Source organism: Triticum aestivum, chromosome 4A (assembly GCF_018294505.1).
Source record: "Triticum aestivum cultivar Chinese Spring chromosome 4A, IWGSC CS RefSeq v2.1, whole genome shotgun sequence".
Classification (NCBI taxonomy): domain Eukaryota; kingdom Viridiplantae; phylum Streptophyta; class Magnoliopsida; order Poales; family Poaceae; genus Triticum; species Triticum aestivum.
In genome coordinates, this window is record NC_057803.1 from 639,475,454 (window position 1) to 639,499,592 (window position 24,139).

General features: G+C 48.4%; 1 protein-coding gene and 1 pseudogene across 1 annotated transcript; one reads left to right on the top strand and one right to left on the bottom strand.

The window, feature by feature from the left end:
• Positions 1-8,292: 8,292 nt before the first annotated feature.
• On the bottom strand, positions 8,293-10,140 carry LOC123082826 (uncharacterized). The gene has a single exon (XM_044505063.1). It carries the CDS (start codon positions 10,119-10,121, stop codon positions 8,985-8,987), a length of 1,137 nt encoding a protein of 378 aa, XP_044360998.1. The 5' UTR covers positions 10,122-10,140; the 3' UTR covers positions 8,293-8,984.
• A 1,371-nt stretch (positions 10,141-11,511) lies between these two features.
• LOC123087831 (uncharacterized) lies at positions 11,512-17,961 on the top strand (annotated as a pseudogene).
• Positions 17,962-24,139: the final 6,178 nt, after the last annotated feature.

Here is a 24,139-nt window from a genome sequence, read left to right on the forward strand (position 1 = left end):
GAGAGGGGATGGCGGCGCTCGATGCAGCCGGCGCGGCTTCGATGTGGGTGGCCAGCGTATGAATCCAGGCGAGGCACCAGTGGATCCAGGCTATAAGCGCCGGGCGCGAGGGTATCCAGTACCACTGGATCGAGAGGATCCAGCAGCAATCGATCGAGGGTATCCAATGTGGGATGCGGGTCGCGAGTCGATCTATAGAACCTAGCATTTGGGGGCGGTCCATTCAACCGGTGGGCGCGGGACGAGGGCGATAATGGAGGTCGTTGGCCGCGTCTCACGGCTAAGATCGCAGACGGGGGACGGATGGAGGTTGTGGCGGCTGTATGCTGACGACGGTGCAATGATGAAGGATCAGTCAGGTCCTTGTGATGGGTCCCTGCGCCAGGGTCTTTGCCATCGCTAGTGGTGGGCTGGTGGCAGGGCAGTCGTCAGTCGCCAGGGCAGGGAAGTACCTCTTCGTGATGCAGGGCAACCTCTACCTGGTTTCCTAATTCTCCATCTTGCTTTTTTCATGACTAATTTCTATGTTTCCTGACGGCCAGGCAGTCGAAGCCCTAGATTAGGGGTTTTCGCCACATCGCCGTTCATTGTTATGGAAGCGCAATGCTTTGAGCTTCTCTTAGCGGCTTGGAGGTGAAGCCAAGGAGGAAGGGAAGGTTGTACTGTCATGCTCGATCTTACATCTTGTATCGACAGTGGTGGCCAGCAGTTGGAAGCCTACTGAAATCAACTTATGTGGTCCGATCCGATCCCCTCTCTACTTCTTTAAACAATGTTCAAATGATACAAAATATGCTTAGTTATTCGTTTCGCAGAAATAAGGTCTGGAATACTTTCCTGCAAAAAAAGGTCTGTAACATAAATATTTGGATGGTGAAGCTTTCATTGGTGCTCCGTTCAGGCGTTCACTGATCGTCCGACAAGCGGGGCAATGGCAGCCACGGCGCGCGGTGGCTGGCTTTGCTCAAGCAAGCTGTCTACCCAATTAAGTTTTTGTGCCCCGTGTTTTGTTGAAGCTATCCAGAATTTGATTTCTTTGACAGTGTACATGTCATGTGTTTGATGCAATGCACAAGAGGGACTATTGTGCTCAACGGTCTTTATTCTCTATGTGTGAAGTGCCGAGGAGTACATCATGGACTCAGTACAGCATATGCCATTAATCTACAGTCCATTGATGTAACGGATGTTCATATCGTTTTCGCAAAGAAAAAAAACGGATGTTCATATCAACTTACCATACCATTTATGTTTTAGGTACAATGTGTTGGCTCAAGAGCTGCCGGAGTTGTTCGCTTCTTAATATTTGGACAGTTGAATTCGGGAATATATGAGACATGCATTTGAATTAAGAGATGGAGAATCTGATTATACCTTGAAAAACGTGCTCCGGTAGGGGAAACTGCTACTTTTGACGATAAAATAGATGCCATCATATCAGTGTATTGTTAGCCAGAAAATTCTCGAGCTTATAATTTCTAGACATTTAAGTATTCAATTTGTGTAAATGGTGCTAGATTCAGAGCTTAGAGTGGTAAGTGTATTATTACCCTGCATTTTTGCTTGGTCATATAGGTTATAGAAGTATCAGATTCGACTATAAAGTTGCGCACAGTTCACTTATAACATATATTTTACTGTCCTTAATGACCAGGCAAATAACATAAATGTTATTGGGCTGCAGGCATCCTCCTTCTACTGCGATGATGTATAGTGCATTATGATTTCATAATATTCCTTTTACACTGATCTCCTGAAGTTAAACATGAATGCAGACATGAAGTAATTATTATGAAAGTACTACAAAAGCAAGCATTTTAATTTTAGGTGGTTTAGAAACTTCTGTCAGAAGTTTCCTATGTGGTGTTCAAGTTATATTATAAAGTAAAATCAATACCTTTTGGTGGGTCACCTTTTTTTCACTATTCATGTTATTAGCCTAATTATGTCTGTTAAATAACATTATCAATAATATCCCTTCTAATTTTACAAGGTCACATAAATTCAGTAGTTGGACAGATTATGCAAAGTACATGATAATGAAAAAGACCCATACTGATCTAATTGAGATTATGCCCTGAAGTTTTTATCATAAAATAGTGAAGGTTAATCTAACATTTCTCAAGATGGTTAAGAATGACCTTCCCAGATATCGTGAAGTAATGTGATGATACCTTTGATTACATATATCTATCTATCTATCAATCAATTGATAAACTGTTAATGCAGTAAAATCAAGAACAAGACAAGTTGATGTGTGTATTTCCGATTTCAGTGCTAAGGGAGATCATTTAACGCTCATTGTACAACGTCTTTATAGTTGTGTTTTTACCATACAATATGATGTTGTAGCTAAAACTCCTAGAAGGTTGGAATCACATTTTAGAGACTGATCTTACAACTACAGTACACAAATTACACTATGGTGCTCCGTTCCAAAATTTTAAGTTCATTGTCCTTAAATTCTATGTACCTTATTTCGTATTTAACATCAATATTCCATGCCATCACATATTTATCAAATTTCCTGCCATTATACTAAAAAAAGACGGGCGCGGCAACGCGCGCCATCGATGATCTAGCGGGGATACACAACAACACTCAGCACAAGCAAATATACAAACCTGCATCAGATACACAGTTCCCAGGGCATTAAAAGAAGGAGAAGCTTAAAGGAATTACATTGCAAAAGCACATAAAAATCACACCAAGGCTAGTACAGGGCTACACCACAAAATGACACATAAAAAATAGAGCACTGACGCGCTGGGTAACTAGGAGGAACCTAACTACATCTAAACCTACACCAAGAGGGATTTATTCACTCACAGGCCAAAGGGGACCTGCGGCAGAGGGCAGAGGAGGAACCTAACTACATCTAGAAACCATAGAACCAACACACCGAGAGGAGGAAACACCCATCTACCAGCGAACGAACAGACCACGTATGACTGATCCATACATCTACCTGAATCACAAAACTAAACACGCATGATTCTACCACGAGCAGACGAGGAACAAAAATTGTCGTTGCCGGACTAGCTAGATCGGAGATGAGAACGAGAGAGAGAGAGGGTCTTTGCGCTGCCGCTAACTGTCGCAGCTTTTCTGTTGTTCTGTATTCCTCATCCTTATGCGATTACAAAGCCTTAGCCAACAACCCCTCCCGACGCCGCGCTGTGATCCGCTGAGATCGCGCCATCCCACGATCGCGTCGCACGGCGCATACGACGTCCAAGAGGGTAAAAGGAAAAACATCAAAGAAAGGAAACTGGGAACGTGCACAGCGCACTTCCCGCCTAACTACTTGCATGGGCACGTCACATCAATCGTGCATGCAGTGTTATTCAACAGAAAACAAATATCCTAGCACTTGCATGAGCTTAGTAGAGCTAACAATTCTCCCCCTTAAGCTCATGCCTACTTGCTGCCTTCCATGACCGCCAGCTTCTGTCTCATCTCGATGAACCGGACTCGCCCCAGGGCCTTCGTCAAGACATCTGCTCGCTGGTTTTGAGTGCCAACATGATCAATCTCAACAATCCCTTCTTCAACGCAGTCTCGTATAAAATGGAACTTCACATCAATATGCTTGCTGCGGTCGTGGTGGACTGGGTTCTTGGCCAACTCTATGGCAGATTTGTTGTCCACCAAGAGCTTGAACCTCGTTGGTTTCTGTCCCTGCAGCTCCGCTAGGAGTCGACTCAACCATATGCCCTGGCATGTGGCAGCTCCAGCCGCGACATACTCTGCTTCACACGAGCTGATTGCAACCACTCTTTGCTTCTGGGAAGTCCAGCTGACAGGATTCTCGCCAAGGAAAAAAACTTGCCCAGAAGTGCTCTTGCGGTCGCCAATGTCGCCGGCGTGATCGCTATCACTGTACCCGACCAGTGCAGCATCACCGGTACCCGCCTTGTAGTGACAGCCATAGTGTTTAGTGCCCTGAACATACCTCAATATCTGCTTCACGGCTGTCCAGTGATCATTGCTTGGGTTCTCCATGAAACGACTAACAATCCCGACTGCATGAGCAATGTCAGGTCGAGTGTGCACAAGGTAGCGAAGGCTCCCGATCACGCTTCTGTAAAGAGTAGCATCACAGGGCTTTGACCCATCTTCCTTTCTCAGCTTCAGCCTACACTCCATAGGTGTGTGGCAGCTGTTGCAGCCGTCCATGCCTGCCTCCTCGAGAATTTTCGCCGCATAGCTCTGTTGGCACAATGAGATTTCCCCCTCTTTCTGCTTCACCTCTATACCCAAATAGTAGCTGAGGAGGCCAAGATCACTCATCTTGAAACGTTTCTGCATCTGCGCCTTGAACTCCTTGATCGAGTCCACGTGAGTGCCTGTAATGATTAGATCATCTACATACACTCCAACCAACAGATACGAGTCCTTGTTACCGCGGCGATATACAGCATGCTCAAGGGGGCTGCGAGTGAACCCTAGAGCTGACAAGGTCTCATCAAGTTTCGCATACCATGCCCGCGGAGCCTGTCGAAGCCCGTACAGTGCTTTCCTTAGCTTCAGAACTGAGCCTTCTTTGCCTGCAGCAACATACCCAGGTGGTTGTGACACATACACCTCTTCTGCGAGATCTCCGTTGAGGAATGCGGATTTCACGTCCATATGGTGTACTTCCCAGCGAGAGTGAGCAGCGAGAGCCAGGAGGAGCCGAACTGTTTCCATGCGCGCCACGGGTGCGAACACTTCTTCGAAATCAATTCCTTCCCTTTGTGCATACCCCTTTGCAACTAAGCGAGCTTTATGCTTGACAATGTTGCCGAGTGGATCTCTTTTAACCTTGAAGACCCACTTTAGCCCAATGGCTTTGTGACCTGGTGGGAGAGTGGCGATCTCCCAAGTCTTGTTGTCACTGATGCACTTCATCTCCTCATCCATAGCTGCCTTCCACGCCAAATCATCCAGAGCTGCATCAATGGTTCTTGGTTCTTCAGCGCTGAGAAGGCATCGTTCCATCTTTTCGCGCACTGCTTCTCCCTCCGTTTCTTCGAGAACATCAGAGAGAAGGCGGTAGCGGAGCGGTCCAAAATCAGTGTCCCGTCGCTCCTCGTCACCAGGGAGAGGCGTGGCCCAGCGCATTGCTCCATCAATCCCAGGTGATGATGAGTATGATCCCGGTGTGGTAGATTCAGAAGGGGGCGTACCCAGTGCTGGCGTAGCAGGCGTCTCTTCTCGCCTCGGTGAAGCTTGTAGGGTGCTCCCCCCTGTGTCCACCTCGCGCACGCCGCGGTCCGTGGTGTAGACCACGGTGAAGGTCGAGGGCACGGTTGAGTCTGAGCTTGATGCTGATCCGCTTGCCGTCGAGTGAGGCCACGACCACATCCTGCTCTCTTCAAAGATCACATCACGTGTTATCTGAACTTTCTTTGTCACTGGATCATACACTCTATATGCCTTGGATCCCTCCTCATAACCAACAAAAATCATCGGGGTGGAGCGGTCTGATAGCTTGGTGATACCTGGACCTGTCTTCTTCACATGTGCAGTGCAACCGAAAGTACGCAGATGTTGCACGCTCGGCTTGCGCCCATGCCAAGCCTCATAAGGAGTGACTCCATCCAGGCTCCTGGAAGGGGCTCTGTTCAACAGGTAGACAGCAGTTTTCACTGCCTCCGCCCAGAAATATGCTGGAACTCCCATGCTCTTCAGGAGACACCTCGCCATTTCCACCACTGTCTGATTCCGGCGCTCCACCACGCCATTCTGTTGGGGGGAGTATGGTGCGGTCGTGTAGTGCTTCACTCCAAGGTTCTCACAATATTCTCTAAATTCAGTGGAGTTAAATTCCCCGCCGCGGTCCGATCTGAAAGCACGCAGTTTGCACCTCCCTTCTGCTTCTGCAAAAATCTGCACCTTCTTGAACCGACTGAAAGCCTCATCCTTGGACTTGAGCAGCTCCAACCACATGTACCGGCTGTAGTCGTCTACTATCAGTAGGAAATACTTGTTTCCTCCGGGTGTGGTAGGCGTGATCGGCCCGCAGAGATCCGTATGTACCAAGTCAAGGCCTTTCTCGGTGCGGTATGCTGTAGCCTGTGGAAAAGGGGCTCTGTGTTGCTTTCCGAGCGCACAACCATCGCAGTACTCCTGGACATGGTCTATGTGTGGCATCCCTCGAACCATCTGCTTGGTTGACATGGCTCTCAAGGCACGGAAGTGCAGGTGGCCCATTCTGGCGTGCCATCGCCAGGTTTCTTCTTCAGAACGCATAAGCAGACAGGTTGGTGCAGCTATAGAAAGTACTCCCGTGTACAGCCTGCTCTCTGTCCTCCTTATGCGGGCTAGGAGGTGCTTTCCTGGATCTTGCACTGTCATGACACCCTTCTCGATCCCAATGGTGCAGCCTGCCTCATCCAACTGCCCGACCGAGATGATGTTGCTCTTAAGGCTGGGAATGAAGTACACATCTGTTAGCACACGTTGATCACCGCTTTTGCTGCAGAATACTACCGATCCACGCCCACAGATGGCCACACTAGAGCCGTCCCCAAATCTGACCGTGCCATGTACACTTTCATCCAGGGCCGCAAACATGTCCCTTCCACCAGTCATATGGCTGCTCGCACCAGTGTCAAAAAACCAGACTCCGTCAGGGGATGGAACTGGGATAACCTTCTCTTCATTCAGAAAGACTGCTTGTGGCGCGGCGATCTGCGTGGTGACCGGCCCGGTGACCACGGCCATGAGGAGTCCTTCGTCATGATCACCTCCTTCTCGGGCAAGATTGGCTTGCTCCTGCTTGCCCTGCTGTTCTTCTTCCCTTATCCGAGTTCGGCAGTCCTTTTTCCAATGACCTGGCCTGTTACAGTAATAACACTTGCCCTTTTTCTTGCCTCCCGATCCGCTGCCAGACCCGCTTGCGCCGCCACCGCTCGGCGATGGCTTGCCGCCCCCTTGTGTCTTGGGTTTGGACGGCGATTTGCCCTTTCCTCCGCCGCCGCTGCCACCTGAAGACGGGCCTCCACCACAGCTCTGCCGTTCACGGGCGAGCCACTCCTCACGGGTTAAAAGAAGCCGGCCGCCGGACTGTCCCGCTTCGTCGAGGCTGTAATGGTCCTCACAAGCCGAGAACCGCCCGACGAGCTCCTCGATGGTCATCGTCTTCAGATCGACGAGGCTCTCAATTGCCATCGCCATCTGACGATATTTCCGCGGCACCACGCGGAGGAATTTCTGTACAGCCTTGTACTCCGTCACGGGGTCGCCATAGAGCTCCAGGTCAGAGACAAGACCGGTGAGGCGCAGACCGAAATCCTCGACGGTCTCACCGTCTTTGAAACGCAGATCTTCAAACTCGCGGCGACGCACCTGCGCCTTGGCCTCGCGAGCCCGCTCGCTCCCCATGCGGAGCGTCTTGATTGTCTCCCACGCCTTCTTTGCCGAGTCCTTCGCGGCCAAAACGCGCATCAACTCTGGCGGGACGCCAGTGAGGATGATCTGTAGCGCGCGTCGATCGTCATTCTCGTCGGCGCCGTCTTCGACCACCGCGGTCCAGACGCGGGCGACTTGCAGCTTGACCTGCATCACAAGCGCCCACTCCTGGTAATTGGTGCGGGTGAGCATCATGGCCGTCCCCGACTCCTCGCGCACGACGCGCTCCACCACACGGAGCTCGCCGCTGCTGCTGCCGGTGAGACGCGCGATCGGCGCCTTGGACGTCGGCGTCTTCGTCGGCGACTTGTTCCCGGACTTGCTCGTCTTCTCCTCCTCGCTATCCGACATGGTACGCCGCGGATCGGACACCGCCGGCCACCGGAGAGTGGATCGAACACCACGGCTCTGATGCCAATTGTCGTTGCCGGACTAGCTAGATCGGATATGAGAACGAGAGAGAGAGAGGGTCTTTGCGCTGCCGCTAACTGTCGCAGCTTTTCTGTTGTTCTGTATTCCTCATCCTTATGCGATTACAAAGCCTTAGCCAACAACCCCTCCCGACGCCGCGCTGTGATCCGCTGAGATCGCGCCATCCCACGATCGCGTCGCACGGCGCATACGACGTCCGAGAGGGTAAAAGGAAAAACATCAAAGAAAAGGAAACTGGGAACGTGCATAGCGCACTTCCCGCCTAACTACTTGCATGGGCACGTCACATCAATCGTGCATGCAGTGTTATTCAACAGAAAACAAATATCCTAGCACTTGCATGAGCTTAGTAGAGCTAACAAAAATGGCGGACACCACGAAGCAGACAAGGAACGATGGCGGACAACGTGAAGCAGAACGAACCACTAAAACTACAAGCACCTACCATGAATCTACAACAACACGACCTGGGATCACAACACACACCTAACACGAACACTAACTAAATCACATCAGCAACTGACCCCTAGATCTGGAAGCTACACACCGAGAAATGAACAGAAATCACGCGCTCGAGAGAGAAATTGAGAGACCAACCAACATCAGGAGGCGAGAATCCAAGAGAAATGAGAGAGAAATCAAGCTCCACTGGTGGGGGATCTCGGAATTGACATGAACAGAAAGGAATCGCATCCATTGCCCAAGCGCTTGTTCCTCTATCTTCCTCGCATCCACTGCTCAAATGAAAGGGGACAAAAACTGGAAGAGGGGAGGGGGAGGAGCGGTAACGGGCTGGGACAAAACCGAACCCGACGGAAAAAACAAGCCCGAAAACCAGACAGCCAAGCGCGAATCTTCACGCAACAGCGGATGGCCAGCGATTTGAATGTTGACGAATTTGAATAACAGTTGACTGTAAAATAGCAAATCCGAACAATAAAGGTAGAAAAATGCAGCACAAATCTCAGAGCAAAAATCGACGGCCAAGAAATGGACTGACCAAACTGAAAAAAAGCTAAAGTAAATTAACGTCTCAAAGCAACGATAATCTTGGTCTTCAACTTCACGACATGCCGGCCGGTGGCACGCACGGCCGGGTCACCGCGACAATGTACGTGCCGCCGCTCCTTTCGAAGAACCACCACACGGTCAGGCTACAACTCTACATTAAGCTTGTTCATCCCGCCATCGGCGTGGGCGCCATCCCGCCGCTCTAAGACAAGCAGCTTCACTCGGGCCTCGACGCGGGCGGGATCGCGCCGCCCCATCGCCATCTTCACGGCCACCTGCTCCAGCTTCGTCAGCCTGCGCAATATCGTCCGCAGCGCCACCTCGGTGCGCGCGCCGTCCTCGAGCGCCACCCGCATCTGCCCCCACATGCCGCCATACATCTCCTGGAGGACCTCCTGGCACTCGCGGCCAGGGTAGAGTTGCTCCAGCGTGCGCGGCCGCCCATGGTGTCCCGGCGCCGCCTCCGGCTCGACTTCTTCCGGCGACTCCTTCCTTGGCTCGAGCTCTTCCAGGGATTTCTCGGTGCGTCTTAGCGTGACCGCCAGCTTCGAGTAGGTGGTCTCGAACTCCCACGCGTCCCTAAACGCGGAGACACTGCCGCTCTTCGTCTTCCGGTCGTGGTCGGCGCGGGGTTTCTTTGCCGCGCTCGGGCTCGGCTTGCCGGCGGGGACGGCCTTGCGCTTCGGTCCGTGCTCCGGCTCCTCCTTTGCGCGGCGCCGCGTCAGAAAGTCACGCCCGGCCGTCGGCAGCGGCAGGAACTCCGTGAAGCCGCGGAGGAGAGGGCTGTCGGCGGAGCCGAAAACCTCGAGGGCCTTCGCGTAGATTTGATGCGCGTTCAGCGTCCCCTCCATCTCCACGTTGAACAGAAGCACCAGGAGCATGTCGTAGAGTCCGGCGTCCGCCATCTTCACCCGCTCCAAGAACCGCATGGGCCCGGCGCACTCGGCGACCGTGCGGCGGTGCTCCCTCTTGGGCCGCTTCGGCGGCGGCGCGGCGGCGACAGGGTCTTCACGGACGGGTTTGGCAGCTTGGTGGTGGCTGGGACGGCCGAGAAAGGCGTCGAAGCGCTGGAGGAGGTCGGGATGGCCCCGGAGGATGGCGTCCGCCCTGGCCAGGACGGCGTGGGTGTCGGCGGTCTCGCCCCTGCCCAAGCACGCGAGGAGGTGGAGGAGCTCTGCGTGGATGGTCTGGCTGGACGCGAGGCCGGCTTTGATATGTTGTATGAAGGATAGGGCGGCGTTGAATTGGCTCGCCGGAATCTTGTCCGGCAGTCGCGCCATGGCAGGCCGGCGGTGTTTGCTTCTGGTGCGGTGGGCGGTGGTTGATCGGCCTATTTATTGCCCAGGACATGACAAGAGTTTTAGTAGGACTCGTACTACCGAATCGCACTGCAGGTTTTGTTTTTTTAGACAAGAAGAATCACACTGCAGGTGGGACATAAGGCATAGTGTTGGGCTCTTCGATCGGCCCACCTACCGGAAAAGTGTAGAACCAGAAAAAAGAGACCATGGAAGGACGGCTGCCGGCCCGAACAAGAGATGGACCGGCAAGGACCCATACCCATAAAGGGATGGTTGGGGAATTGTGGGAGGCCACTCCGTTGGTGGTAATTTGTCTAAAAAGAAACTCCGTTGGTGGTAATATATATAGCTACAAAATCCTTCTAAAAAAATAATCATATACTCCCTTTGTCTCAAAAAAAATGTCGAAACTTTGTGCTAACTTTAGTACAAAGTTGAGACTCTTATTTTGAGACGGAAAGAGTAGTTACAAAATAAGGGAAATCATTGCGATCACCCGACCGATAATGATGCATACGTCCGCCGTCTCCATGGCTGTCGGATCTAATTCTTAATAGATAACTAGAAGCAGCGTATTATCTAAACTAGGTTTTGCAACTGAGTTGTTGCAACCTCTCCCACCGCAACAACTGGTGTGTTGCGGGATCTGGATCCCCATCCCCTCCAGAGCAGTGGCTGCCCGTGCTCCTCCCAAGCTTCCCGTTAAGTCGACGCCTCCTCGCGCTGCTTGCACCGCCGCCCGCTCCGCAATGAACGTCGGCCGTCGCGCTACACCTGAACTCGAGCTGCATCCGATGTCCCAAGGGAGCACCGGTGTCCGCGTCCACAGCAAGGAGCTGCGTTTCCCGTCGCTCCGCCGTCCCGAGGGATCACCGGCCTTTCTTTCGGGCGACGTGGTCGCTGCTTGCTGCTAGCTACAACGAGTTTCTGCAACCAGATCTTTGGTGCAAAAATAATGGTAACAAGACCTCGGATAAAAAAAATTAAATTCCAACGAGACCTCTATTGCAAAAAAAATTGCAACAAGATATTTGTTGTAAAAAAAATCCGCAACTTGATTTATGTTGCAAAATTTTCTGCAACATAACCCATGTTGCAAAACAATTCTAAAACACAGCATGTGTTGCAATGGTAGAAGGTGACCCTTGGCCACTCGTTCCGTCAAACCTGACCGCTCGCGAGGCGGCAGAGCTTTTAAAAATATCCGCCGGCCGATGCGTAGCAGCTCCCACAAAATAAATCATGTTGAGTTCCTTTTGTTGGACGTGGGGAGAATGTTATAATTTGCAGGAAGAGGAAATTTAAGAAATTCTCATTCAAAAAACAGTTTTTTGGTTCATTTCGAAAGGCATTGTTTGTACAGTGGAAAAGTTGGGCTCCATCTCCAACCTGGTTGAGCCGAACCATTCCATTCCTCCATTCCCCAGCACACACCTAGATCCAGCAACCACACCACGGCAGCAGCGCCGCCGGCGCTCCCGGACGAGCAAGATCATCCTCCTCCTCCGCCTCCCACCCGACGACCCGGTCTGCCTCCTCCGCGCCTCCCTCGTCTGCAAGGCCTGGGGTTGCGTCGTCTCCCGCCCCGGATTCCGCCGCCGCCTCCACGAGCTCCACTGGGCACCCCCCCGTGCTCGGCTTCCTCCTCCAGGACTGGAGAAACAAGCGCGTCCCCCGCTTCAACCCCATCACCGCTTCGTCCTTTTCCCTCGCCGTACCAGAGTACGGATCCTGGCTGGCTGCAATTATCTTATTCTATTTGAGAACTGTTATTATATGCGTCTCCAGTACTCCATAATTTGAGTACTAGCTAGTTGCAAATATCTCATGACTATGCAGCTTACTCGCATAGCACTTCATAATCTGTGCAAACTCCAGCCAGTTGTTAGAAAAGGCAGCCAACAGAGCGAAGTTAGCACCTTGTGTCATCAAATTGGTTGACAGAATAATTGTAGTTGTGTTGTCTAACATCGTAACCCCTTTTTATTTTACATTTTTGCTAAAAATCAGTCGACTGATTTTGATTTGGCTTTAAGTCAAATTTTGAGGCGTTGATTCAGTCTGAATCTTGGCGCACCGGTGTGTCTGTGTTCCACGTGTGAGAGGGGTTTTGGGGATCAAGATGTGGGCTATTGGGTTCTGGTTTTTTCTTCCACCTGGTCTGGACCCGCGCCCGTCCCCCGAGGGGAAGGATGAAGGCGAGTTTTCCCGGCGGGAGCTGCAGGGATGGATGGTAGGGCAGCGGAGCTGTCCCGTCGGGCGAGGCATCACCGTGTGCCGGTCGGTGGGTGCGGAACCAGGTTTAGGGTTTAGGGTTTAGGGTTTAGGGTTCGCTGTCGTCGGTGGGGAGGAAGGTGCGACCATCAGTGCACATTATTATCGTTGTTTTATTATTTCTTTAGTCATCAGTATTTTTGTTGTTTTATTATTTTCTGAATTTCATTGTCTTATTATTACTTCAGTACTTCAGTCTTCAGACTCATTCTTTCAAATTCAGTTTGTTGATCTTCAGTGCACATGTTTATTCATTATTCAGCAAGTCCCTTCTCACTTAGATTTTCATTTTTCAAATCCCTACTTATCAGTCATTCCTCAGTCTATCAGGTTTCTTGTTTTTTATTTCAGTCCTTCAGTATATATGTCCTCAGTTTTCTTCTGTTTCAGATTTATGTATTTTGTCCTTCAATTTTTAAAATCACTCTTTCTTCAGTCTTTCAGTCCTACCTTCTCAGTCATCTTCAGTACTCACTGAACATCAAGACTATGCGATCAGGCCAGGTTTGGGCAAAGGTTTTTCCAGTGTTCGTTTTTTGACGTTCTGTCACTATCTAGGATTGTTCAGATTTTCCCTTTTTTTAGATAACATCGCCACAACTTTATCATTATTATTGTTCCTCACATGAGGATTTGGTTCTTCAGTTTCGTCAATAGTTTCAGTATTAGGTGTCATTTTCATCAGTTTCCTCACTAGTTTCACTGTTCGGTGTCATTTTCTTCAGTTTTGTCAGAAGTTTCAGTGTTAGGTGTCATTTTATTTGGTTGTGCCAGTTACCGCGTAGGTAGGTTAGTTAGCTAGTTTAGCAAGTTTTCAGACAGTTTTCTGAATATCTAAATCTCCCATTTCACTTCTTTAGTCTTCATTTTATTTCTTCACAATGATTTTCTTTTTTAGTCCTTCTTTTCCCGGTTATTATTTCTTCATTTTTCCAGATTAGATACATGCTGGAAATGCATTGAATGGAAGTGTCAGTGTTGTTGAATCCTACCATGATGAGATACATGTTTGAACGTCAGAGATACAACTCACAGCAAAATCATTTTTGCAGGTCTGCGCAACAAGCCTGCTGACATCCGCGTCGCTTCCAGTGACTGTAGCAGCCAAGAAGGAGCTGCCTGTTTGTGGGGGCGAGTCTCAAGACGGAGCTATTTGGGCTTGAAGGTTAGGTCAATTTTTAGGCATTCAGTTCGGTCCAATTGCAGGCTACGTTTTGCTCTGCCTCTCTTTTTGTGTGTTTTTCGCAACGCTCTAAGAGCTTTAGTTTTGTTATATACAACGGAGTAGGGCCCTGCGGATCCTCTTATTTCTTTTGAATGTTTTTTTTGCAGGAGTTCATTGCCCCCCTCCGTGTGGACTGATTAACACTTCTTCAAAGGGACAGCTAGGTACCCCCTTTTTTAATTTATGTTTTCAGTTTGTGTCATCTTTATGTCAGTCAAATTCAGTTTTCCTTTCAGTCTTCTTAGTCTCAAGTTTTAGTATCCTTATTAGTTTGAGTGTTGCTCGACTGGTGATTCAAAAATATTCATGAATTTGGAAAAAGTTTGCAGATTTCAGAAAAGGTTCATGAATTTTTTTTAAGTCTTGGATTAAAAAAATTCATGGGTTTGATTTTTTTCATGAATTGGAAAAAGTGCGCGCATTTGAATCCTCTGCAAAATTGAAAAAAGTTCATGAGTTGAAAAATTGTACATGAATTTAAAAAAACATGGATTTGAAACAAGTTCACGGGTTTTGAAAAAAGGTTAATGAATTTGTAAAAAGTTCATGGCGATCGGGCATGGACGGGGGCAGTGCAACTCTAGCACAGACAGGGAGTCAATAGTTGGATGCAGAATGGGCGACCAGATTCTAGGCAGGAGCCGGCATAGCTTGTACGGGCGGTGCCGAAGTGTGGATGACCGGCGGGAAGGACCGGATATTTTTAGGCGGCTGCTAAATCATCCGCCTAGCCAGCCGTCCGATCTGCCCCTGGTGGCCGTTCGATCACGGCAACACAGCCCCACTCCATGTCTTCCTCCTCTGATCCCATTTCACGAGAGAAACACAGCACCCATTGTGGCACATGTGTCGTGGGACCTCGCGGCACCGAGCCCTCGGCGAGCACTGCAACGCAGCTCCAAGAGCCGCCCGCGACCGCTACATCGCCGACTGTCCTCCGGGAGCCCGGCGTGCAGCACCGGGACCACTGGCGTGCGGCTCCATGGCAACACCAAGCGCGGCAAGAAAACTTCAATGCACCGACGACGTCTCCGGTGAAGCTTCATTGCAGCTCCGGCAGCACTCCATTGCAGCCCCGGGCGGTGCTCCATTGCAACTCTAGCACGCGACAAAAAGCTCCAACGCAGCACCGGTGGCGAGCAGCTCAGCCTCCTCCTGCGTGCTGCGTTGCAGCATCGGCGCCCGCCTCCGGCCTTTGCACTGCGTTGCAACACCGGCGGTGAGCAGCCCAGCCTCCTCCTGCGTGCTGCGTGCATCACTGGCGGCGAGCGGTGTCGCCCTCCTGCCTTCGTGCTGCGTTGCAACACCGGCTGTGAGGATCAACAGCTGGTGGTTGCGACGCCCCTCATTCGCGGCACCAACAGCAACTAATTGTGCCGGGATGCAGCAGGCGGTGGTTGCCGTCATCCCTCCCGATTCGCAGCAGTGGCGGCTGGTGGTCGGCGTTGCCATGGAAGCCCTCCCCTCTCGGATGTGAACAACGAGAGATGGGGAAAGGAAAGAGACGAACGTGGAGAACGCGTGGAGGAGAGTGAAGGGATAAGGCTGAGGGGAAGCGGTGGACTAGCCCACAAGGGCACGTGTCGAGCAGGGGACAAGGTTTACAAAATGAGAGATCAGTCGGTTGGAAATAAACGTTTTTCATATTTTTATCACTTGCTCTGTTCACCATATACACGACTGACATGTGGGCTCACTTTTGTTGAGGTGTTTTTCTAAGAAAACTATTATAGAAATGAGGGACACAAGTGTCTTTTCATGTGCCAATTAATACCGTTTGCTGAAAATATGGAGGGTAGTGTTGGGAAGGAAATTCGGAACCGATGTCAAATAGGGAAGAAAATAATTTTCAGATCAAATAGGAGAGACATGCCTAACCCCTTTTAACAAACTGCTTGGGCTGAAGCATTCCACTCAACCACCCAGATCCAGATCTAGAGACCACCATGGCAGTAGAGTTGTTGACGCTCCCGGGTGAGCTCTTCGAAGAGATCCTCCTCCGGCTTCCCCCCCGATGAGCCAGCCTGCCTCCTCCGTGCCTCCCTTGTTTGCAAGGCCTGGGGTTGCACCGTCACCTGTCCCAGCCTCCGCCGTCGCCTCCACGAGCTCCATCGTACAACCCCCGTGCTTGGCTTCCTGCACGACCGTCGCGACAAGAGCATCTCAGACTTCATCCCCACCACAATATCGTCCTTCTCACTCACCGTTCCAGACCGCCGGTGCTGGCGGGCCCTCAACTGCCGCCACGGTCGGGTCCTCTTTCTCTCTAACTCCAAGGGCCAAAACACCGAGGAATTTCTCCTGTGGGAGCCAATCACGGGTGCCCAACAGCGCATACCGGCGCCCGTGGCTTACGACAACATAAGTGCGAACGTGATTGTGTACCCACCTGCCGCCGTGTTCTGCACAGCGGACGGGTGCGACCACCACGACTGCCTGGGGGGCCCTTTCTGCGTGTTGTTCATCTTCTCTGTCAACAACGTAGACACTGACGATGACACTGACGACGACGGTGTCACGTGGGCAGGCATATACTCGTCAGAAACTGGCACCTGGGGCGAGCTGACCTCATTGCACCCCTTCTGGCCCATGTGCTTCACATTTTATTCCAGTGTGCTTGTTGGGAGGTCTTTGCTCTACTTCATGTTTGATGATGGGTCCATCCTAGAGTATGACCTTGCACGGCACGGTCTGGCTGTGGTTGATCCACCTGAGTCAGACTACATCGACCAATGTAACATCATGCTGGCGGAGGACGGCGGACTAGGTGTTAATGAAGTTATGAATTTGCACCTCAAATTGTGGGCACGGGAGGCGAGTGATATCACTGATGCACGATGGGTGCTGAGCCGAGTCATCTACCTCGGCAGTTTGCTCCCAATTATTGCTTTTGTGGATGCAGAGACTAGAGTGCTAGTGTTGGGCTTTGCCGAGGGAGCAAATGTCATCTTCGTGACCACGGTTGCTGGCGTCTTCATGATCAAACTACAATCAAATGAGGTGAGAAAGGTGTGCGATGATCATGGCTTTCGTAATTTGATTCCAGTTGTCAGCTTCTACACTCCTATGCCTCGAGTTGAGCACAAGGATCCGTCGTTGAAGCATAGTGAGGAGGCAGATGGTACCGACCAAGAAGGGGAGGAGGAGAAGACAGCAGATCATGCACAACAGTTGATTAACAATGGGTCCAATGTTAACAAGGAGGGGGACTTTGTCAACATCCTCGAATGCGCTATCCATGCCACAGAGAACAGGTTAGTTCGGTGCTGAAGCATGCCAATGTATTCTTTGTGTGGAAAATAAATTGCAAGTAGTTCAGTGCTCTTTTGGGTCTGTAATTGTTCTAACATGCCCCTTGTTGCTCTAGGCCTTTGGCTTTTGTAGTTTGGTTTCAGATGTTCTATGGTAATGTGATTACTGAGCTATGAGTGTGTTGCTGTTTGAGATGTTACTCGAGAGCAATACTTGGGAGTTAGAGCCTAGTATGTTCTGTTGTGATTAGCATCGTTTTTATATCAAAGTTCAGGTACCATGCTACTCTACTTGAGAAATGTTATATGTGTCCAGTACTGGCTAGTTACAAATATCTCATCACTCTGCAGTTTATTCGTATAGTACTTCATAATGTGTGCAAGCACTAGCCAGTTGTTAGAAAAGGCAGTCAACAGAACAAAGCTAGCACCTTGTGTCGTCAAATTGGTTGACAGAATTATTTTAGTTGTGCTTTTGTACCGTAGATCACAGTAACTTTCTGCCTTGTGTTATACTCCTTGACATATAGATAGAAACTGAATGCCCTTTATTGTCAGGGTTCCACCTTGTGGGGAAGTTGCTCCAAAGTGTACCGGCACGGTCAACAAATATGGATGCAGCTTGCTATGTGAAGCTCAAGAGGCGTCTGATCCTTTGGGTGATGTCCCCAAGAGTGCGCGGAATGAAGAGTCCGCGAAGAGTTCAGATAGAATCCACAAAGATGGTGCTGGGAACTCAGAAAACCTGCAGTAGCAATGTCGATGATGCTCCAATTTCAGAGAAAGGTGATTCTGAATAATGTGTTCTACATACTCGCGACTCAGGGCTGTAGTGGCGATGCCAGGGCCGCAGTACTGTGCGTTGAAATACTCTTAAGTTTGCATTATTATCTAGGCATATGTATATGGAATAATTTCTCAAACCAGTCGTGGAACCCTCTGCCATCAACATGGCACAGATTGAAGTGTGTTTGGGACTTGGAACAGTTTGCTATGTGGACATATATCTTAAACTATCACCATCATTCATTCGATATGGGACCATTTAATTCGAGTTGTTTTCCTAATATTTTACAGTACTGTGCATTGTTCAGCTTTACAACACAGATCGTAGATGATGTTGCACAAAGCATAGGGAACTTTTGCTTGCTCCAAGCAAGCTTGTTTGTGAACGTGTACCTGATGCCATGTGTCAGTTACACCACAACTTTTTTTTTTTGAGGACTAGAGTAAACAGGCTTACTCCAGTGGGGGCTTACATTCAGAGAGCATTAGGCTCCTTAACCCATCGGGTACATTTGCAATCAGGAAATGGTCCCCTGTTCTCCTAGCTTCTGCTGCAAGCTCACGCGCAAGGGAATTTCGTTCTCTGGCAATGTGAATCACCTGTTGACTAGCAAAACTTGCCAGTGACGATCTTGTATCCATGATCAATCCATAGGTAGCTGACCGGTTCTGGCCACCTTCTTTGAGATCATCAGCTAATGATTTGCAGTCTGCTTTCCACCAGGCTATGCCCGTTAAAACTATTCCCTCCGTTCGGAATTACTTGTCGCAGAAGTGGATGTATCTAGACATATTTTAGTTCCACATACATCCATTTCCGAGACAAATAATTCCGAACGGAGGGAGTAGATGCCAAAGCATGCAAACCCATCAACAAGGTCTGTCCCTCAGCCTCCTGAGCACAATTTGCAGGGCCTAGCTAGCTTCCTGCCCATCGACAAGTAGACGTGCCCTTTCTGATCCCGTGCTACTGCGCCTCCCCAACACTGTTTGCTGTCAGGAAGGAAAGACGCATCTGTGTTCAGTTTAGCAGTTCCTCTCGTCGGTGCAGTCCACTGTATTTTCTGACTTGCATGATCCCGTGGGCAAAGATTGGTCCGAGCCCCGCATCCTTTTCCATCGAGCGCCGGTTCAGCTACTGCCGCATTCTTCCATTCATTATCCAGTCTCGACAGAAAGGCAGCTGACGCTATGACTGGCTCCTTGCCGTCTCCATGCACGCAGTTATCTCGCAGGTGCCAGCATCTCCACAACAGCAGCGAGATTTTTGCACGTGCATTATCAGAGACAGTGCTCAAATAGGATTTGCAGCCAATCCTCACCAGTGTTCCAAAAATGTTTTTCTGCTGGAAGATCCCATTCCTCCCTCATTTTGTATCTCAACGCTCTACTGTTGGTACAGCTAACAACTGCATGGCATTCATCCTCATCCCCACACCCGCATATGTCACAGGTCGCATCCAGTGTGATCGTGTGCCTGCACTTGTTCTTCTTCATAGGCTCATAGCCAGAGTGTTTGTCGCTACCCTCCATCCAAATATTCTCACCTTCGGTGGGACGTCAGCCTTCCAAATGAGGTCCCATATGCTGCGATTATCCGGGTTGTTCGTCGAGCTAGAGGGTTCCAGAGCCGACTATTCTTGATAGTCATCGCCAAATTATAAGCACTCCTAACTGTGAATATCCCGTTCTTTTCAGGGTGCCAAGCAATGCAGTCTCTCGCATTCGACCTCGGCATTGAGATCCTACATATATCATCAGCATCAAAAGGATGAAAATTTTGCTTTATGAGTGTAACATTCTATTCCTTCCGGTCCGGGTGCATGAGTACAGTGATGGTTATTCGGCAGTTCTGTACATATTTTCTCATTGTTTGCGTCTATCGCGCTCCTCTTGGAACCATCGATGCATAGGTTACATATATATACACCGATCTGGTTTGCTTGCCAAGCGCACATGGCCGCCAAGGTGCAACAAGGGTACTCTCAGCGTCCATGTGTTCTGCTTGTTTGCTTTGCTAATCGGGAGATCTCAGTTTTCTAAAAATGTTTGTTTGGTGGTGTGTTCACCTGTGATTTTAGTGAAACAACGACGCTCTTCTTGGTCTGGTCATGAAAAAAACGAGACGGAGGAACTAAATTGCTTTTGGTGAGAATAATAATATGCTCTGTTGTATTTTCGATTTTATTCATTCCGCTTTGGAGGAAAGCAGCCCGGGAAGCTTAAAATAGCAAATGGAACTCTGCTGTGGTCTGCCATTCGTGATAAGAATTGGTACCAAACCATGTTTGCAATGATACGCTTTGTTAAACTATTTCTTTTATGGATTTTCCTCTCGTGATAAGAATGAATTTTTATTTCGTCTTGAATATGATTTTGTGTCATACTTATAACGCACATTGATGTGCGTAGTATTAGACATTATAATTAGTCAGTCAATTTTAGCCCTAAACTTTGAGAAATTCTGATTCCGCCTCTGTTCATAGCCAGAGTGTTTGTCGCTACCCTCCATCCAAATATTCTCACCTTCGGTGGGACGTCAGCCTTCCAAATGAGGTCCCATATGCTGCGATTATCTTGGTTGTTCGTCGACCTAGAGGATTCCAGAGCCGACTATTCTTGATAGCCATCGCCAAATTATAAGCACTCCTAACTGTGAATATCCCGTTCTTTTCAGGGTGCCAAGCAATGCAGTCTCTCGCACCCGACCTCGGCATTGAGATCCTACATATATCATCAGCATCAAAAGGATGAAAATTTTGCTTTATGAGTGTAACATTCTATTCCTTCCGGTCCGGGTGCATGAGTACAGTGATGGTTATCCGGCAGTTCTGTACATATTTTCTCATTGTTTGCGTCTATCGCGCTCCTCTTGGAGCCATCGGTGCATATGTTACATATATATACTCCGATCTGGTTTGCTTGCCAAGCGCACATGGCCGTCAAGGTGCAACAAGGGTACTCTCAGCGTCCATGTGTTCTGCTTGTTTGCTTTGCTAATCGGGAGATCTCAGTTTTCTAGAAATGTTTGTTTGGTGGTGTGTTCACATGTGATTTTAGTGAAACAACGACGCTCTTCTTGGTCTGGTCATGAAAAAAACGAGACGGAGGAACTTAATTGCTTTTGGTGAGAATAATAATATGCTCCGTTGTATTTTCGATTTTATTCATTCCGCTTTGGAGGAAAGCAGCCCGGGAAGCTTAAAATAGCAAATGGAACTCTGCTGTGGTCTGTCATTCGTGATAAGAATTGGTACCAAACCAAGTTTGCAATGATACGCTTTGTTAAACTATTTCTTTTATGGATTTTCCTCTCGTGATAAGAATGAATTTTTATTTCGTCTTGAATATGATTTTGTGTCATACTTATAACGCACATTGATGTGCGTAGTATTAGACATTATAATTAGTCGGTTAATTTTAGCCCTAGACTTTGAGAAATTCTGATTCCACCTCTGTTCATAGCCAGAGTGTTTGTCGCTACCCTCCATCCAAATATTCTCACCTTCGGTGGGACGTCAGCCTTCCAAATGAGGTCCCATATGCTGCGATTATCTGGGTTGTTCGTCGAGCTAGAGGGTTCCAGAGCCGACTATTCTTGATAGCCATCGCCAAATTATAAGCACTCCTAACTGTGAATATCCCGTTCTTTTCTGGGTGCCAAGCAATGCAGTTTCTCGCATCCGACCTCAGCATTGAGATCCTACATATATCATCAGCATCAAAAGGATGAAAATTTTGCTTTATGAGTGTAACATTCTATTCCTTCCGGTCCGGGTGCATGAGTACAGTGACGGTTATTCGGCAGTTATGTACATATTTTCTCATTGTTTGCGTCTATCGCGCTCCTCTTGGAGCCATCGGTGCATAGGTTATATATCTATACACCGATCTGGTTTGCTTGCAAAGCGCACATGGCCGTCAAGGTGCAACAAGGATACTCTCAGCGTCCATGTGTTCTGGTTGTTTGCTTTGCTAATCGGGAGATCTCAGTTTTCTAGAAATGTTTGTTTGGTGGTGTGTTCACATGTGATTTTAGTGAAACAACGACGCTCTTCTTGGTCTGGTCATGAAAAAAATGAGACGGAGGAACTTAATTGCTTTTGGTGAGAATAATAATATGCTCCGTTGTATTTTCGATTTTATTCATTCCGCTTTGGAGGAAAGCAGCCCGGGAAGCTTAAAATAGCAAATGGAACTCTGCTGTGGTCTGCCATTCGTGATAAGAATTGGTACCAAACCATGTTTGCAATGATACGCTTTGTTAAACTATTTCTTTTATGGATTTTCCTCTCGTGATAAGAATGAATTTTTATTTCGTCTTGAATGTGATTTTGTGTCATACTTATAACGCACATTGATGTGCATAGTATTAGACATTATAATTAGTCAGTTAATTTTAGCCCTATACTTTGAGAAATTCTGATTCCGCCTCTGTTCATAGCCAGAGTGTTTGTCGCTACCCTCCATCCAAATATTCTCACCTGCGGTGGGACGTCAGCCTTCCAAATGAGGTCCCATATGCTGCGGTTATCTGAGTTGTTCGTCGAGCTAGAGGGTTCCAGAGCCAACTATTTCTTGATAGCCATCGCCAAATTATAAGCACTCCTAACTGTGAATATCCCGTTCTTTTCAGGGTGCCAAGCAATGCAGTCTCTCGCACCCGACCTCGGCATTGAGATACATATATCATCAGCATCAAAAGGATGAAAATTTTGCTTTATGAGTGTAACATTTTATTCCTTCCGGTCCGGGTGCATGAGTACAGTGACGGTTATTCGGCAGTTCTGTACATATTTTCTCATTGTTTGCGTCTATCGCGCTCCTCTTGGAGCCATCGGTGCATATGTTACATATATATACACCGATCTGGTTTGCTTGCCAAGCGCACATGGCCGTCAAGGTGCAACAAGGGTACTCTCAGCGTCCATGTGTTCTGGTTGTTTGCTTTGCTAATCGGGAGATCTTAGTTTTCTAGAAATGTTTGTTTGGTGGTGTGTTCACCTGTGATTTTAGTGAAACAACGACGCTCTTCTTGGTCTGGTCATGAAAAAAACGAGACGGAGGAACTTAATTGCTTTTGGTGAGAATAATAATATGCTCCGTTGTATTTTCGATTTTATTCATTCCGCTTTGGAGGAAAGCAGCCCGGGAAGCTTAAAATAGCAAATGGAACTCTGCTGTGGTCTGCCATTCGTGATAAGAATTGGTACCAAACCATGTTTGCAATGATACGCTTTGTTAAACTATTTCTTTTATGGATTTTCCTCTCGTGATAAGAATGAATTTTTATTTCGTCTTGAATATGATTTTGTGTCATACTTATAACGCACATTGATGTGCGTAGTATTAGACATTATAATTAGTCAGTTAATTTTAGCCCTAGACTTTGAGAAATTCTGATTCCGCCTCTGTTCATTGCCAGAGTGTTTGTCGCTACCCTCCATCCAAATATTCTCACCTTCGGTGGGACGTCAGCCTTCCAAATGAGGTCCCATATGCTGCGATTATCTTGGTTGTTCGTCGACCTAGAGGGTTCCAGAGCCGACTATTCTTGATAGCCATCGCCAAATTATAAGCACTCCTAACTGTGAATATCCCGTTCTTTTCAGGGTGCCAAGCAATGCAGTCTCTCGCACCCGACCTCGGCATTGAGATCCTACATATATCATCAGCATCAAAAGGATGAAAATTTTGCTTTATGAGTGTAACATTCTATTCCTTCCGGTCCGGGTGCTTGAGTATAGTGATGGTTATTCGGCAGTTCTGTACATATTTTCTCATTATTTGCGTCTATCGCGCTCCTCTTGGAGCCATCGGTGCATATGTTACATATATATACACCGATCTGGTTTGCTTGCCAAGCGCACATGGCCGTCAAGGTGCAACAAGGGTACTCTCAGCGTCCATGTGTTCTGCTTGTTTGCTTTGCTAATCGGGAGATCTCAGTTTTCTAGAAATGTTTGTTTGGTGGTGTGTTCACATGTGATTTTAGTGAAACAACGACACTCTTCTTGGTCTGGTCATGAAAAAAACGAGACGGAGGAACTTAATTGCCTTTGGTGAGAATAATAATATGCTCCGTTGTATTTTCGATTTTATTCATTCCGCTTTGGAGGAAAGCAGCCCGGGAAGCTTAAAATAGCAAATGGAACTCTGCTGTGGTCTGTCATTCGTGATAAGAATTGGTACCAAACCAAGTTTGCAATGATACGCTTTGTTAAACTATTTCTTTTATGGATTTTCCTCTCGTGATAAGAATGAATTTTTATTTCGTCTTGAATGTGATTTTGTGTCATACTTATAACGCACATTGATGTGCGTAGTATTAGACATTATAATTAGTCAGTTAATTTTAGCCCTAGACTTTGAGAAATTCTGATTCCACCTCTGTTCATAGCCAGAGTGTTTGTCGCTACCCTCCATCCAAATATTCTCACCTTTAGTGGGACGTCAGCCTT